This window comes from Rattus rattus, chromosome 1 (genome assembly GCF_011064425.1).
Source record: "Rattus rattus isolate New Zealand chromosome 1, Rrattus_CSIRO_v1, whole genome shotgun sequence".
Classification (NCBI taxonomy): domain Eukaryota; kingdom Metazoa; phylum Chordata; class Mammalia; order Rodentia; family Muridae; genus Rattus; species Rattus rattus.
In genome coordinates, this window is record NC_046154.1 from 251,585,420 (window position 1) to 251,601,438 (window position 16,019).

At 49.1% G+C, this 16,019-nt stretch overlaps 1 protein-coding gene across 1 annotated transcript; it reads right to left on the minus strand.

The window, feature by feature from the left end:
* Positions 1-354: 354 nt before the first annotated feature.
* Tob2 (transducer of ERBB2, 2) lies at positions 355-11,220 on the minus strand. Its single transcript, XM_032918377.1, is given in 3 exon segments — positions 355-3,270; positions 3,272-3,968; positions 10,403-11,220. Coding segments are annotated over 2 exon segments (1,041 nt in total). The 5' UTR covers positions 3,877-3,968; positions 10,403-11,220; the 3' UTR covers positions 355-2,834.
* Between the last annotated feature and the right edge of the window lie 4,799 nt (positions 11,221-16,019).

The window sequence follows — 16,019 nt, forward strand, 5'->3', positions numbered from 1 at the left end:
CCCCAAGCATTGAGCTGATGAACAGAAGGACGAAGTGCACAGAGGAGAGAGCCTCATCTTATATCCTCCCTTCAAGCCCTAGGTGACCCCTAAGCAGCCCTGGTAGGGCAGCTCGACCTGGGGGACCAGGGGTGGAGGGGTGGGGTGGTGGCAGCAACACGGCTCCTGCTCGTAACTCGAGAGAACAGTTTGTGCTGTGGGAAAGGACTGTGGTAGTGGGTGCACCAGAGGCATAGGAGGCCAACTGCGTCTACCCAGAGGTGAGTCACTGTGAGGGTAACAGTCTCCTGAGGCCCACAGAAGTGGCCATCTCAGAGGGACCCCAGAAACAAAACAAGCTGGGAGGAGGCAGAAGGCTATTATATATCATGCTTTTAATACAAACTTAAAAAAATCTGGAACAATATAAACTGTACAGATTTGATCAATCTTTTGAAACTAAATCTCTAAACACACCAATGTCTCATTCCAAAATATTGCACAACGTTCTGAATACAAAATGTCTTGATTGCATTCCTCCTTCACTAGAGAAAAAGGGTCATCGCCCTGCTCCCGGCTCCTCTCTACGGCTGCTTCAGGGCCTGCTCCCATCTCTAGGGAGAGCTATAGACTCTACAGCATCACAAAAGAGACTGACAGCTGACATTCTTGACAGATGATCCACCTTCTGCTTTGCTCCTGGGTGAGGGGATAGAGAGGATGGGGGCGGGGTGGAAAAGGTTTTATGTTCCTATTTTTTAAAGTTTGTTTTTCCTGAAAAAATATTGGTTTCTCTCCTCTTTTTTAAGAAAAAATCTTGAAAAGAAAAAAATTACGTTTCTTACATTAGAAATATACATATATTATATATACCTCTTACATTTTACAAATGTAGCAAATTATTCAATACAAACAGACACCAAAAAATGTAAAAAATAAAAAAAAAAAGTTTTTCTACGAAACCAGGTAAATTAGTGCAGAGTTTTGTTTTTTTTTTTATTTTGTTTTGTTTTTTTTTTTTTTCTTAAAAAAAATAAAATAAAACCGAAAACGCCTACATTTGCGTTGAGACACTGAGCTGGGCCCAGGCGCCATGTTCCTCAACACTCATTTTTCTTCCTATTTCAAAAGACACAAGGGGCTGGGCTCCAGGCTCCCCATGTGTGAGAAAACAAGCTGGCTGGGTGCAGGTGGTACTTGTGTCCCCGTGGGAGGAGGGGTGGGAAGGGGGGTAAGGCAACACCCAACTTGTCCCACAGAGGTTATTTACCTGGGACTGTCACCTGTGTGGGTGCCAAGGATGAAGGAACAGGAGGCCCAGAATGGGCAAGCTGGAGAAGACTAGGGGACAGATGGTGCTGGGCTGAGAACGCAGGGCCGCGCCCTGCTGGGGGAGGTAGAGCAAGTGCCCAATGCAAGGAGATGGGGTTGGCAGTGTCTGTCTGGGCTGAACTCACTGCCACAGCAGTTCCCACTTGGGAGTCCCTAGGGAGAATGGAGCAAGACGGGGCACCAGGGGCTTCTCTTGTCTGCCCAGGAGAGCTCTCATAGCATCAAGGTAAGTAGTGCTAGGTGAGGGCAGACAAAGTATGGCAAGGGACAGGAACCAAGAAGTTCTCAGACGGGTGCAAACGCATTTACACTTACGACCAAAAAGCAGTCTCATTTCAAGGCTCAGGACTGCCCACCACGGGCGCTGACTAAATTCTCTCCCCGTCCCTTCCCTGGGCTCAGGCCTCAACGGAGTTGCTGAAGTCTAGGGACTCCTCTTAGGCATCAGGCTTGGCTATCCTCCTGCCCTTCAGAGTTGGTTTTTTTGTTTCTTTTTTTTTTTTTTTTTGGTCAAAAACAAACAAAAGTGCAGATCCCTCTGCAGTCTGGAAACCCAGTTCCTTATGCAGCGCTTTCCCCTGGGGTTTCTTCGGCTTAGCCACTTGTCACCCCCACACATATACTGCCTTACAAATGGACTATCAACCCACCCTGGGTCCATCCCCCAACCTTGTACATAAATAAACACTTGATACAACCCAGGGTCACATTTACAGAGGGAAGATCCGAGTGGCTCGGAATCCTTGAGACCATGACAGCAAGCCACACACGCACAGGCATAAATGCACACATGAAAACATACACTTAGCCCTACTCTAAACTCTGCCCTAACCTCAGGCTCAGGGAAAGGCTGCACTGGAGGAAGGGGCTGCATAGATCTCGTCCAGGCCAAGAGCCGGTAAGGGATGGGGCCACAAGACAGAGAAGGACTTCCATTAGAGAAAGTGCTAACCTTCCTATAATCACAGACAGTAGCTTTAAGGGGAGGGTGTCAAGTGGCCAGTCAGCAGCTTCCTGTGGCCCAGCCTGAGAGGGAATTGAGGCTAGGGCCAGACCTATTTGGTGGCAGGGCCTGAGAAGACAGCTAGGGTGGGGGCCGTGGACGCGGGGCCAGCCTCTCCCCACTCCAGCTTTTTGCTCTTCCCTCCGGGTGAGCCCAAGCCAACCCCAAAGGAGCATGGAGGAGGGAGGAGGGAGCAGCGATTCACATCTGGGCCACTCTTAGCACAGGAAACCACTCATTAAAGATGTCATATAGAAAACTACATGTAAAAAAAAAGTTACAAAATCCAAACCAACCCGATGAAATCAGAGGCAGGCAGGGAAAGAGTCAGGGCGAGCGAGTTCAACGCTCCGTGCTTCCGGAGCCCCTCCTACTCCGTGCCTGGGCGAACTGTTTTCCTAGCCGGGAGAATGAGAAGACTGGGATCCTTTTCTATAGTTTGCTTCCCCTCTTTCGGTTGGCCTTTCCTCTCTCTTTCCTGTGGCGGTGGGGGCTCCTGGCCTGGCAGACAGGAAGATGGTCAGTTGGCCAGCACAACAGGCTGGAAGGGCTGGTTGGGATACTGTATGGTGTTCAGGTTGTAGCTGAGGCCTTCTACGAAGGGCGTTTTCTCCAGGAACAGGCTGTTAGCACCACCTCCAAACACCTGGGCCACGTCGAAGCTGCTGCTGTTGCAAGTGCTGGCACCGCTACTCCCAAAGGGGGCGGCAGCACTGGTGCCCGGGCCATCCACCCCATCGAAGAAGAGGCTGCTGGGCGAACCACCACCGTTGTACACAAACTCCTTGGCATTGGGGGAGAGCTGGGACTGGGGTGCCGGGTTGGCTGTGATGAAGTTCAGTGAATGCATAGACAAAGAGAGGCTCTTGTGCTTCAGCAGGTTATTTGTGGGTGAGCGGGCCAGGCGAGGCTGCTGGGACGGTGGCTGCTGGCCGCCTGCCCTTGCCAAGCCCCCACCTCACACCGCTTGAGGCCCCACCACCCTTCTTCATCTTGGTGGAACCAAACTTGGTGGCAGCAAAGGAGGCAGTAGTGAAGGTGATGGGCTGGGCAGACCGGGGGATGAAGGTGGGGCTGGGGGACTGGCCAAAGGATGGTGAGGGAGAGCTGGACAGGGAGCTGTCCTGGCTGCCGATGGGCACAAACACCTGGGCGTCGGGATTGAAGCTGCTCTTGATCTCCTTGTCCAGCTCTGGGGCACCGCCCACCTCACCGTCCCCCAGGTACAGGACCTTCACAGCTCCCTTCTCACCAATCTGGTAGGACACCTCGAAAGGGTCAATCCAAACACTCAGCTCTTCGGGCACATTGGCGCGCACATCCTCCACTGCCAGGCCACTCCGCTTGGCAGCCAGCTCCACCACAGGGTCTACGACTTCCCCAATGTGGACGCAGCGGAAGCCGGAACCCCTCAGCGGCTTCTCAGGGTACCAGTGGCCTTCATATTTCTTCTTCAAAAGCCGCTCTAGCTCCTCCCCGAACAGGTCTGCCCTGCGACGGGGCAGCTTGTTGTATAAGTAGGAGATGATGAAGTTTAGGGCCACTTTGATCTCCAGCTGCATGATCCTCTTCTAGGCCGAGAACCCGCACAGGCCACGGGCACAGGCCACGGGCAGCAGCAGGAGAGGAGAGTGATCCTGGGGTCCAGAGGCTTCTGGAAAGACAGAAAGGGGAGGAGCACAGTGAACTTGTGTAGAAAGGCCCCAGCATACACTGCCCAAGCTGTGCCAGCAGGGTAACCCGTGACAGAGCACAGCAGACACCAGTCTTGGTCACACAGATCTACTGGTGAGTTCGGGTCTTCCTTTTTGATGCTAGATAGCTCTAGTTGGCCTACAACTCGCTATGTAGTAGACCAGGCTAGCCTTGAACTTGCTGGGATCTTACTTCCTGTTTCCCGAGTGCTGGGATTACAGGCACGCACAGCCACTGCTGGCTTTGGACAAGTCACTTTTTGAAACCCCTGGTTTCCTCATCCATAACCCAAGGTTCAAGGATAGCACTCTCCCCTGTACTTGGTACCTAGTATGCACTTAAAAAAGGAGTACGGGGTTGGGGATTTGGCTCAGTGGTAGAGCGCTTGCCTAGGAAGCGCAAGGCCCTGGGTTCGGTCCCCAGCTCCGGAAAAAAAAAAAAATAGGAGTGCACTGTGCTTTCTACCGTTTTGAGAAGTCAGTACAGTATAAGAATGACATCAAATAACGAAGAAATAAAACCAGGCCCCCAGTCCAGCTGGATGCAGAAGGTTCTTGCTGTCTCTGCAATGTCTTCATCAAGTTGTGCCCTGAAACTGTCATTCGCGAAGACATAAGTTTTAATTTTTTTAGCTGCCCTCCTTAACTTGAACGAAATACAGGTCACTGATTCGGGCACTGCCAGCTTTTCTCTGGGGCTTGGACTCCAGTCACATCCACCTGCCACCCTGCACCCCATAGGTGTACATGCTTTGGGGCTCAGTCTGAGTTTACAGAGCCAATTTAAGATCCCAGTCATGTGACCAGAGCGTGTATATCCATCCAGCCTCCAGTAATGGGGACAAGGCCAGGATCCTCCAGAAAAAGACAAAATCTTATAGCCACAATCTGCCAGCCCACCAGGAACTATTGGACTAGGGCCGCCTAGGGAAAGTGCAAGAACCAAGGCCTTGGTGGCTGGCAAGGTGGTAAGAGCAGCAGTGTGGCCTGAGGGGATCTCCACCGGCTCTGGCAAGGTCGAAAGTGATGAGGACGGCAAAGGGGAGAAATTTTCCATCACCCTACAGCTTCCAGCTGGGGACCCATCACCACACAGTCTCCCAGGGACCGTCTGACCACCTGTCCTCGGCACCAGATCAGATTTATCAAGTGTTTGGAGAGCCGCACAGAGGAGGTGGCCCAGCACAAACACTCAGATTGTTATTTTGGGATTCTCTCAGAGGCAGATACCACTGAGGCTTTATTCCCTACGTCCGGGAAAGCCTCGAGTTTCAGGAAGGTGATCTGTGAGGACCTGAAGCCAATGATCTTAATCTCGTTCCTCCCCCAAATGACAGCTTCTAGACTCCAGCTTTGGGAGAAACTCAACTGAAAAGGCCCCTTCTATTGAAGGCAAAGCCAGAGCACGTCTCTAGCTAGACCGTTAGGCAAAGCATTCTGCTGACCTCATCAGAGACAGGGTTGGCCAATGTCCCACCAAGGGCATCTTCTGTCCTGTGTGAGACTTGGGGCTACGTTTTTGATTAGCGTTCTTTCTGGTTCCAAATGGAGTCTCCAGGCACTAACACTAGGTTTGAGAATCTTGAGTTTCATGAACATTTACTGTAACACATTTTCATGTTAGTTTTCGGGCCTAGGCCCAGGGCTCTCAAGGGCATGCTTAGAACTGAATCTTCAGGAGACTCTGGTGTGTGTGTGTGTGTGTGTGTGTGTGTGTGTGTGTGTGTGTGTGCGTGCAGAGTCAATCTACAGCAGCAAGTGTAAGCAAACCATTGAGTCACCCTCAGTCCAAGTCTGAGAAACAAAGAAATCGCTGCTCAGAATTTAGGGAATCCTGACTTCCCCCTTAGCCTGGCCTCCAAACAGGTCTGCTAGTTTCTTCAAATGTCTACTCATGACCAAAACAGATTGATTCTAGGATCATTTTAGGTTTAAAGAGAAGAATGGTTAAATAGAATAAGGGATGTCACACACCTTTGATCCCAGCATTTGGGAGGCAGACAGGCAGGCATACCTGAGTTTGAGGCCAGCCTGGACCATATAGTGAGTTCCAGGGCAGCCAGGGCTAAGTAGAAAAGACTGTCTCAAAAAAAAAAAAAAAAAAAAAAGGTAAAGGAAACAGGACATAGTTGATGAGAATCAGGGTCATTGGATGCAAAGCTCAAAGCTAGTTAATTGGGCTGGACAGATGGCTCAGTGGTTAAGAGCACCAACTGCTCTTCCAGAGGCCCTGAGTTCAAATCCCAACAAAAAAGCTAGTTACCGAGTGTAGGCTTTCCCCTGTGTAGTAATGTGCCCTGGGTAGGGGTTGGAGGCACAGGTCTTTATGTTGCTTGGGCTGGCTTTGAACTTCTAGGCTTGAACTGGGCATGGCGATAGGAGCCTATAAACTCATCACTTGGAAGGTAGAAGCAGAAAAACCAGTTCAAGGCCAGCTAAACTAAACCAAAAACTCCTATGTTCAAGCAACTCATGCCTTTTGCATTGGCAGTTTAAAAATGAAGGTTCAGGGGCTGGAGAGATGGCTCAGCAGTTAAGAGCATTGGCTGTTCTTCCAGAGGTCCTGAGTTCAAATCCCAGCAGCTCACAACCATCTGTAATGGGACTGGATGTCCTCTTCTGGCATAGAAGTTAATAGTACTCACTGCTCTACCAGAGGACCAGGCAGCTCACCATAGCCTGGAACTCTAGCTCCAGGGAATCTGATGTTTCTGGCCTCCTCAGACACCTGCCCTCATGCACACATATACATATGAAAATATAAAAATAACAAGTTAATATAAACTGTAGGTTTGAAAGGACTACGGTGGTCCACCTTGTGGTCCACTAACGGCGTCCAACATGAGGAGACTAAAGGAGAAAGTTTGCATCAGGTCTCAGGAAAGGGCCTGCAGTTGAAGATGGAGTTTTCAGAGACTTTTTTGAAAAGTAAAACAGATTCAATGTCAACATGATACTGTCTGAAAAGCACTGTGCAGTCTCTTAAAATGAGCCTCTCAGTTACTCTACCCAGAAGGACTTCTGCACCTTTCTAGATGTCCTCAAATTTTGCTGTATACTTGTCACCTAATTACCCCTGTGCCCCTGAACAGTACAGCCTCAAAATGGGAACATTCTAAATGTTGGCCAAAGTCATTGGGAAATAAGCCTCTCACCCCCAAAATACAATGGAAGCGCTGTCATCAGCCCTGCCTAGAGAACCAGTATGTGTGACACGAGCCACCGAGACTGCACATCAGTTTATACCCCAGTGGTGCTGCTGTACAAACAAGGACAGAAAATGCCCCCTTCCCTCTATGACTGGAGAACAGGCCAGGCCAGATGGCTACGGTGTGGAGCCTCACAAAAAGGCCAGACGAGCAGAATGGGATTCTCTGCTCTATCAGCTCAGACTCTAATTTTGACTTCAAGAAGCTTATGGAGCAGAGGATTAACGTGCTGCAACCGTCCTGTCTTCAGCTAAAGATAGGAGCCACCATTTGGGCCGAGTTTGTTTTTTAGAAAGCGAGGGGCAAATTATAGTCCTTATATATAAAGTATTTATGGAAGAATGTTAAGATTAGGAAGCTTAGAAATAACCACCCTTCAAAAAAAGAGCAAACAGATCTGCTAAGCAGCTGCAGTGGACTTAGGTCTTTTTTTTTTCCCCCCAACAAAACACTAGAAAGGAAAGAAAGAAAGAAAGGAAGAAAGAAAGAAAGAAAGAGAGAAAGAAAGTCAGTGTTGAATAGGTCAGTGTGGTGGTAGTCAGGAGGCAGAGGCAGGCGAATCTCTGTGAGTTCAAGGTCAGTCTGGTCTACATAGCAAGTAACATGCTAGCCAGGACTATCTAGTGAGGAGAAACTGTCTCAAAAATAGAACGTGTTTAATAGTAAAATCTCATTTTGATAATGTAATAAAAAGTTGCAAGGGAGCCAACCTGTGTGACAGGTGCCTGTAATTCCAGCAGACAGGAGGCTAAGGCAGAGTCAAGGTCAGCCTGTGCTGTGTACTAAGGCTCCTTCCTAAACGACGATATATAGGAAACAAAATTCTATCCTAATACCTTTTTCCTCCTTCCCATTTACTATAGCCATTGGTATAGTATTGACTCAAGAGTCCTTGTGCTGATGTGTATGTTAGTGGTTAGGAGAAAGAAACCTGGACAAGGAAGGAGCCATGATGCTACACAAAGATTTCATCAATGTTAATTCCGGAGAAATTAATGGAAAATGCAAAGCAAGACTTTAGGGGGGAAAAGCAATGTTGTAGAAAAGGAAAGGTAAAGGCATCTATACCTCCCCATAAAAAACCCAGGTATCTCAAATATCCTATAATTAATCAGTCTCCATGATTCAGGTAAATGTGTGGGGCTGGGGGTCAAGAGAAGTACAGCCAACAGTGGACAGCAGAGGCAAGGAGGCTCAGGTTGCTTCCCAGGGATTAGTCCTTAAGCTCTTGTCCCGGAGGCAGCGGCCCAATGGGCAATATAGACCACAGGCCTTTCGATATTTGCAGTGACGAGTGTATTGGCTTAGACCCTGACATTCCAGACCACCTGAGCCATGTCAGAAGAGTCCAGCCCAGGGAAGGGCCCTCTAGTGATCTCGGGGCCCTAGGCTCGTCTCACTCAAGGCGGTACACTCAAGGCGGTACCGCGCTCAGCACTCTGGGAGACGTAGTCCTATGGCTTCCTGGCGAGGGTAGAGACTCGTGACCTACTTTTCGAGCACACTACACTTCCCTGTGCACTATGCGAGGGCCCAGCCTGATAGACCGCGCATGCCCCACACTAGGTTCTGGCCAAGGGTCCGAAGCCCAGGAAAAGTTTCCGATGCACATGCGCGCTGCGGCGAGTGGGCGCCCCCCCTCCCATCGCCAAAGACGTTTGGCATAAATCTGCCCATAAGGCCTCTCACCGGCTATCCTTTCTCCCCACGTCCTTGTCCAGGCTAGCCTCCAATAACTCCTCTTTCCTTTCATAACCTCCTAGGCCTACTGAATCAGGGCTCTGCAACTAAGGGGCTTTTCCTGGATGAAGCAGGTGGGCTGGAATGGATAGAGCCACCGCTCAGTCCCCAGCCTCTGGATCTCAATGGACTGTCGCTCTCTGTGGTAGATGGTGGAACAGTGTATTCAAGGAGAAACGAGCCCTTTACACTTAATACCCAGTAGGCCAGGCTCCAGCATCCTCACAGCCAGGAAGGGAACGGCAAGAATTTGATCCAATTCTCCATTCCTGTTGGCCAGGCCAAAGAAATTCCTAGGAAAGCTGTGAGGAGGAGCCCAGTCAACAATAAAGCCCGAAGCCAGTAGTGCCCAAGCCTCACCCCATTTCTAATACAAGTCTGAGAAACCAGACCCAGGTAAAGGAACCGAGAAAAGGTTCCCAGGGAGGCAAGCAAAATCCCTACATCTGAAACCTGGACATCTTCTAATACTTAGAAATTCCGAGTCTCCTCCCACTGCAAGGCCTACCCTAGGACCAGACTTACCAGATCCTCAGCAACCCTCCCCTGCAGGGTGTTAAACCTCCCTAATCCTCCCTCCCACACCAGCTGTTTTTCCCTAGTGCTTAAGTGAGGGATGGGGGTAGGCACTCAGGCAAGCAACAGGATTTTTATTGTTGTCAGGAAATCAAAGAGAAACCAAACCCACTCCAGGCCAGGGTGGATAGAAAGGAGAAAAAAAAATAAAATAAAGGCTAGCCACCGAACTGGCACCGGAAACCCTGTCTGCTGATCCCAAAACCTGCTTTGTGAAGTTCTGGTTGCTCCCAGAGGAGGGGACGGCTTGCAGACTGTCCCTCTGTCCATTCTCCCTTTTCCCTCCTTAGATTTTGGTCAAGGGCGGAGTACACCCCGCTCCGACAGAAGGGGAAGTTTAGGAATAGGAGAGATCAAACACAATTAATACACTATCCGACAGGCTCTTTGGGTACTTTTTCCCCCCTCCTACACAAGTATAGAAAGAGCTCAGTCTGCAATGAATTCTTGCTCGGCAACCCAAGGGCAGTCTCCACTAAGCGGCCCTGTCACCAAAAAGGGGATGTCCAAATTTCCCATCTCGCAGGTTTCAAAGGGCCAGGAACAGACGGCGTTAATAAGCACCACCCCGCACACGTGAAAGGCAGCCGAAAAATAAGGATCGAATCCCCTCCCTTCCCCTAATTTATTTAACTCTGGCCAGAGTTTGGTTTCTTTGGGGGAACAAGGAAAACCTAGCGAGTGAGGCGTGAAGAAATGGGGAAGGAGGTCAAGGAGGAAACGCTCTCCGCTCAGGAGAGGGCCGCACTCGAAACTAGGTACCCCAGGATCAAAGAGTGATGGAGGGCGGCACAGGGGCGGATCCGGTGAGGGGCAGCAGGGGAGTGGGCCAGTGTGGGCGTCCCCCGCCCGCAAGCCCGCGCACTCACTCGGGTCTCCGCGAAGGGTCGCTCTGCAGGCCGCGGGACGGAGGTCTCTCTCTCTCAGCTTCCCGGGCGCCGCGAGGCTGAGGGCCACGGTGTCCTTTTACGTCGTTGAGGGTAGAGAGGGACGAGGACCGAGCTCATGTGATTCTTTCCGCTGTTTTTGGAGGTCGAGCTCGGCGGCGACGGCGCGGGGATGGCGGCCCCGAGGATGGCACCCGTCACGCGGTGGATGGAGGCCAGCCCGGGATGTGGTCGTCGGGCTGGTCCTGTCCTGGCCTCTCGGTTCCCACGACGCTCAGTCCTAACGACCTGCACCTTCCCGCGCCCGGGCCCGAAGTGAGCAAAGTCAATGAAAAGTTTCACCCTCAGCAACCCTGCGCATGGATCTGCTATCCCCACCCCTGCGTGATGCGTCCCTCCGCCCAGCCGGGGCGGGGCCGGGACTACTTTTCCTTCCGTGGCACCTTTAACCCCTCGCATCCCAGTCGCAGGTTGGGATTCCAGATTCTGCGGCGAGTGTAATAGCGATCTTTCCACGTTGCCTTCTCTAGACCCCTCCCTGCCGCGTCCTCAGCGGGGCTGCTCACCCTCGGAATCCTTCTGAGCCCTTTAGCTCCCGATAGCTTCTCTTAAGACCCCAAAGCAGTCTGAACTGGCCTTGTACGATTTTTTTTTAAACCGGTGTAGATCAAGCTCGGGGAGGGTAGGGACCGGCCTGAGACACACAGTGGGTCATTAGTAACTAGTCTGGGACACAGTGGCTGTCGTGGGTAGCGGCTGGCATCACCGGGTCCCTGAGAGCTCCAATCCCCAGCTCCAGCTCTCAAAATTCCCTGAGAGCTAGATGGCATGACTCTCCAGTCCTGGCGGTCCCCATGACTTGCATTCCTGGGTTCCGATTTGTTCATTCTGAATTTGGGGAGACGGTGGCACAACGCCACCTCCAGGAAGGTTCTGGGTCTGAGTCTGGGCTAACCTGAATTTACCAGCGTCGCCCTCATGGTGGGTACCTGGAAGATCGAAGGGTAGGGAGGGAAGGGGTGCCTGAAGATCTAGAGTCAGAAAAAAAGAACGGGGCACTAGTTAATCATGCACTTTCAGCCCCGAAAGTTGGATCCGGAAAATCAGATATTGGGCTTGCTATGCGCGATCACGACCCCTCTGCTGTAGTCCTCGTGCTCTCTGGGGCAAGCTACCTTCGCACGGGAGAGCATGAGAGCCGCGCTCCTTCTAGCAATAGTCAGAAGAAGCGCGGGCCCTGGCAAGGTGAGCAGGATGTTCAGTCCGATAGCACCCGGCGGCGAAGCAAGGTGCACCCTGGCCCAGATCTTGGTCACTCTATTTCCACTCTGTGGCTTTGTGACAGTGCGGGCCCAGAGATGAGGGAGTCTAGGACCTGTCGCGGGTTGAAATCATAGGACAGCTAGATTGTCAGACTAGGCTGGAGGACCCCTAGCCTTGTGTACTTGTTCCCCCAACCGCCACCCCGTCTTAGTTCGCCTATTTTCCAATTCTCCAACCCCTATTCTTCAATCCACGTTCCTGAAAGTTCTGGTACATCGGTGGACTCCGAACCCACGTGGAGCGGTGACATCAGGAAGTTTCCAGTTACGAACTGTGTGCATTTTATTTTCCTTGATCATTTAGGCAAGAGCAGAGATCAATGGAGGTATAGAGATTTAAATACGCTTTCCTAGACAAGAGAGAAATGCCGGGCGGGAGGACAAACTCCGCGGTGCCAGGATGGTAGGTTTCCTAAGCGCGTGTATCCTATCCCCCACATTCCAAGCTGGTCAGTCTGGGGGCTCCTCCTGGGACTACTTGTGCGACAGCAAGCGTCACACTTGCTCCTCTTCACTTCACCCTTCCCTTTTAGCACTCCTGCCCCCTAGAGGGTTCCATCTGATGCTGTGAGACCGCCCACCAGGATGAAAGCTAAAAATACAACAGACACGTTAGCAACAGCTCTCCCATTGGCCCTCAAGCAGGGAGCAGCGTCTGATTGGGTTTGGTTGTAGTTTCTGGGAAGCCAGCGTTTGTAACCTTAGGTATAGCAAGGAATGCTGGTATATGTAGTCTAAAATTAGAGGCGGCCATAGAAGTAGGTGGGTTTATATCCCGGTTCTGCCACCTACTGTGTGTTTTCGATTTGATGCAACAAATATTCTTACATTGACAAGCAATTCATTTCTAAAAACATGGAAATCTTGTGATTAAACAATATTGTATGCAAATCTTGATTCAAATAGGTCCGTCTCCCCGAAAACGCCTGAATTTGCAAAACAGTTTATATTTTTCATCATGATAAGTCGGCTACATATACTATAAACACTATAAACACTAGTTGGTGAGCATTTCCCAATGAGAAATATTCCAAGATAGAATGATGAGAAAGGTTAGGATGAGCTGGAACGAATTGTGGAAGGGATATGCTTATACAGATAAAAAAATGCAGATACGTCTCTGTGTGTTTGTGCTTTTATTTGAACCAGCCTTGGGCAGGTTTACACACAACAAAAACCCCTGGAAAACCACGTCTCCTTAGTAAATGGGAGTTTTGAGTAAAGGTTGAGCATATAAATAGGAAAGGGTAAAATAGAGAGAGGTAATCATCCTTCTTAATTACTGCTGCCTCAAGTTATGTGGTAAGAAGGAATTTTCTTCTCTTCCCCAGTGTGTAATTTCATCTTGCCAGGACTTAATTGTAGACTGAACTACTACTCCAGCATTCCCGGGTCCCCTCCCATTTGAGTAAACATGTCTTGTGAAAGGCTCACACCATGCTTTTACAAAGGCCAGATCTGGCAACTGTAGGATGGGAGCAACTTCCCCTCAGAGAGCAAAGCCAGTCATGCCAGATATTTCGGCTCTAGTGACAGGTGAAGCTGCTCATAATCGGCTCAATTAACCCCAGGTGAGTCACAATTTCATATGCGCAGACAAGGTGGAAATTTTATATATGTTTCTTTGAAGTTATCCAAGAAAATAGTATCTTGGTTGGATTCTTCACATCTATTGCCACCAATGGCAGAAGCAAGAACGAACAGTCATGACAAAATCTAAGTGTGGGAATGTGGGAAAGAGACACTCTAAATCCACCCTGGTAAGAAAGAGAACAAAGCATTCTTTTGTTTTTCAATTTTTATTTGTTACTTTATGCATATGTTTTGTTCAAATGAATGTATATATACTGACTGTTGGAACCCCTAGAACTGGGATTATGATGGTTGTGAGCCATTACGTGGGTGCTGGGAATCAAACCCAGGTCCTTTGCAAGACCAACAAACACCCTTAAGTGCTGATCCATCTCTTCAGCCTCCCAACCATTTTTTTCTTGAGACATCAAAAGGCAGTATTCGAAGAAACAAATAATTTTAGCTTTTTTTGGTGGCCACTAGGGATTGGATTAATAAGGAATCACATGCCTGGGAATTGGAAAAATTTGAGTTTGTTGTGTTTTTTTTTGTTTTTGAGGGGGCCCGGAAAATTACTTCACAGGCAAAGAATCTTTCACATTTATATCCTAGCCTCAAGCTAGTATTAAAAAGCTATAGGTCAAAATACTAAGACATTGTCTGAAGTTTAAGACATAGTCTGAAGTTTAGCCAGTTCAGTTTGATTCCCTAGCAATTTCCTTAATTTACAAGTTGCTCAGTGGGGTGTCGTATGTAGCTTTTCCTACCCTGTGTGTGGCAGTAGCAGCCTACTCCTGTTGTCAGAACACTCAAAATGGAAAGGCAGTATCACAAGATGTAGTCAGCCAGGTCTCATAGTGAGGTCCGTAACTTTTAGGGCTCATAGCAAAACCCTGTCCCCCCAAACAGCTCAAATATGATCAAAATATAGTCTGTGGATGTGTACACCCCCCACCCAAAGGGACCTACATTGAGAAAAAGTTGCTGATTAGAAGGCCATGGTCAACATCTGGTGGATGAATTTTGTGATATATATTGACACATTGTACTATAGCTATAAATTGATACATAATATCTTCCTGTATGTTTAGATATGCATACATAGGCCTATATTTGTACACCCTTTTCATTACAAAAATTTTGTGTGAACATTTCTTTGCTCACTTGTCAGGGTCCACATGTGATCAATGTTATTTCTCTGTCAGCTAAATGAGGCAATTCAAATCAGATTAGAGAATATAAAGGCAGGTTTATTGGGAAGCAGCTTTCAGGTGAAGGGTTCATTAATCCCAAGGAAAAAGGCCAGGGAAGTGGTCAGGGGGAGACAGAGGCGATGGGGGAGGAGAGAGAGTGTGTGCAAACAAAGAGAATATGCGGGGGGGGGGGGAGAAGGGGCAGGGGGAAGAGGCTAACATGTCTGGATTATATAGGAGCGAGCCTCTGGAGGAGAGGAAGCCTAGCCCTTGGGCTGGAAAGTTCAGAGTAGAGGACAGAATATGCCAGGTAGGAACTGAGGGATACTGAAGGAACCTAGAGGTCAGATCCACTTTAGTGTGCTAAATATGTTTGTCCTGGGTATGAGTCCCAGGTATGATGAGAGGGCAGTTTACTGGAGTCATCATACATACATATGTGCATACATACATGTATATACACACACGTACATACATACATACATACATGTGTGTGTGTTTGAGTTACTTATGAAGAAGGCATCACATTCCCTGGAAACTGGATTTACAGATGGTTGTGAGTCATGATGTGGTGCTAGGAATTGAACCCTGATCTAAAAGAGTAGCCAGCAGGTGCCCACGGAGGTCAGAAAAGGAAGTGAGAGCTCCTGGAGCTAGATTTACAGGGGGCTGTGCGCTGCTGGAGTGGGTGTTAGGAAACGAACCCAGCCTTTTCCAGTAGTTTAAGTACTCTTAACCCAAGAGGCCTTCTCTCCAGTCCCTAATTTTTAATTTTATTATTACTATTTTGTTTTGTTTTGTTGGTAAGGTTGCTCTGTGTAGCCCTGGCAGTCCTGGAACTCGCTCTGTATACCAAGGGTGGCCTCAGAGACGTGCCTGCCTGCTTTTATCTCCCAAATGCTGGGGTTAAAGATGTTTGATACTACACTAGGCAAGTGCTTTTTTTCAGAAATGAAAATGAATATGAGGAATTAAGTCTGATAAAAATCATGAGCTCCGAAAAAAAGAACGGTTGGGGATTTAGCTCAGTGGTAGAGCGCTTGCCTAGGAAGCGCAAGGCCCTGGGTTCGGTCCCCAGCTCCGAAGAAAAAAATCATGGTTATACACCTGAGTGGGGTCTTTTTCTCTTCTCAGAATTGTATGTTTCCAGTTAAAATTAAGCTTGTAGCAATGTTTTTTCAAGGGTGGATTTGCAAGTTTTCTTTTTTAGATAAAGTCTCTCTCTCCTAGGTCAGGCTGCCTTCTGATCTGCCTGCTTCTAGTCCCGAGGGCTTCCATTACAAGCACGCACCCCCACACCGGGTTCTGAGGCTCGAGATCAGGATCTCAGAGCTTCCTGCGTACTAGGCAGAGCCTCTTTACACAGAGCAGCACCCGTAGCTTCTGTGGTTTCATCTTTAAAATTAAAGGAAATTATTCTAATGCCCAAGATAGACAAAAGATAAAAGCTCACACTTTGGTTGCTTGTTACCTGCTGTCTAGGGGACTGAACCCAGAAACTTGCAAACGTTA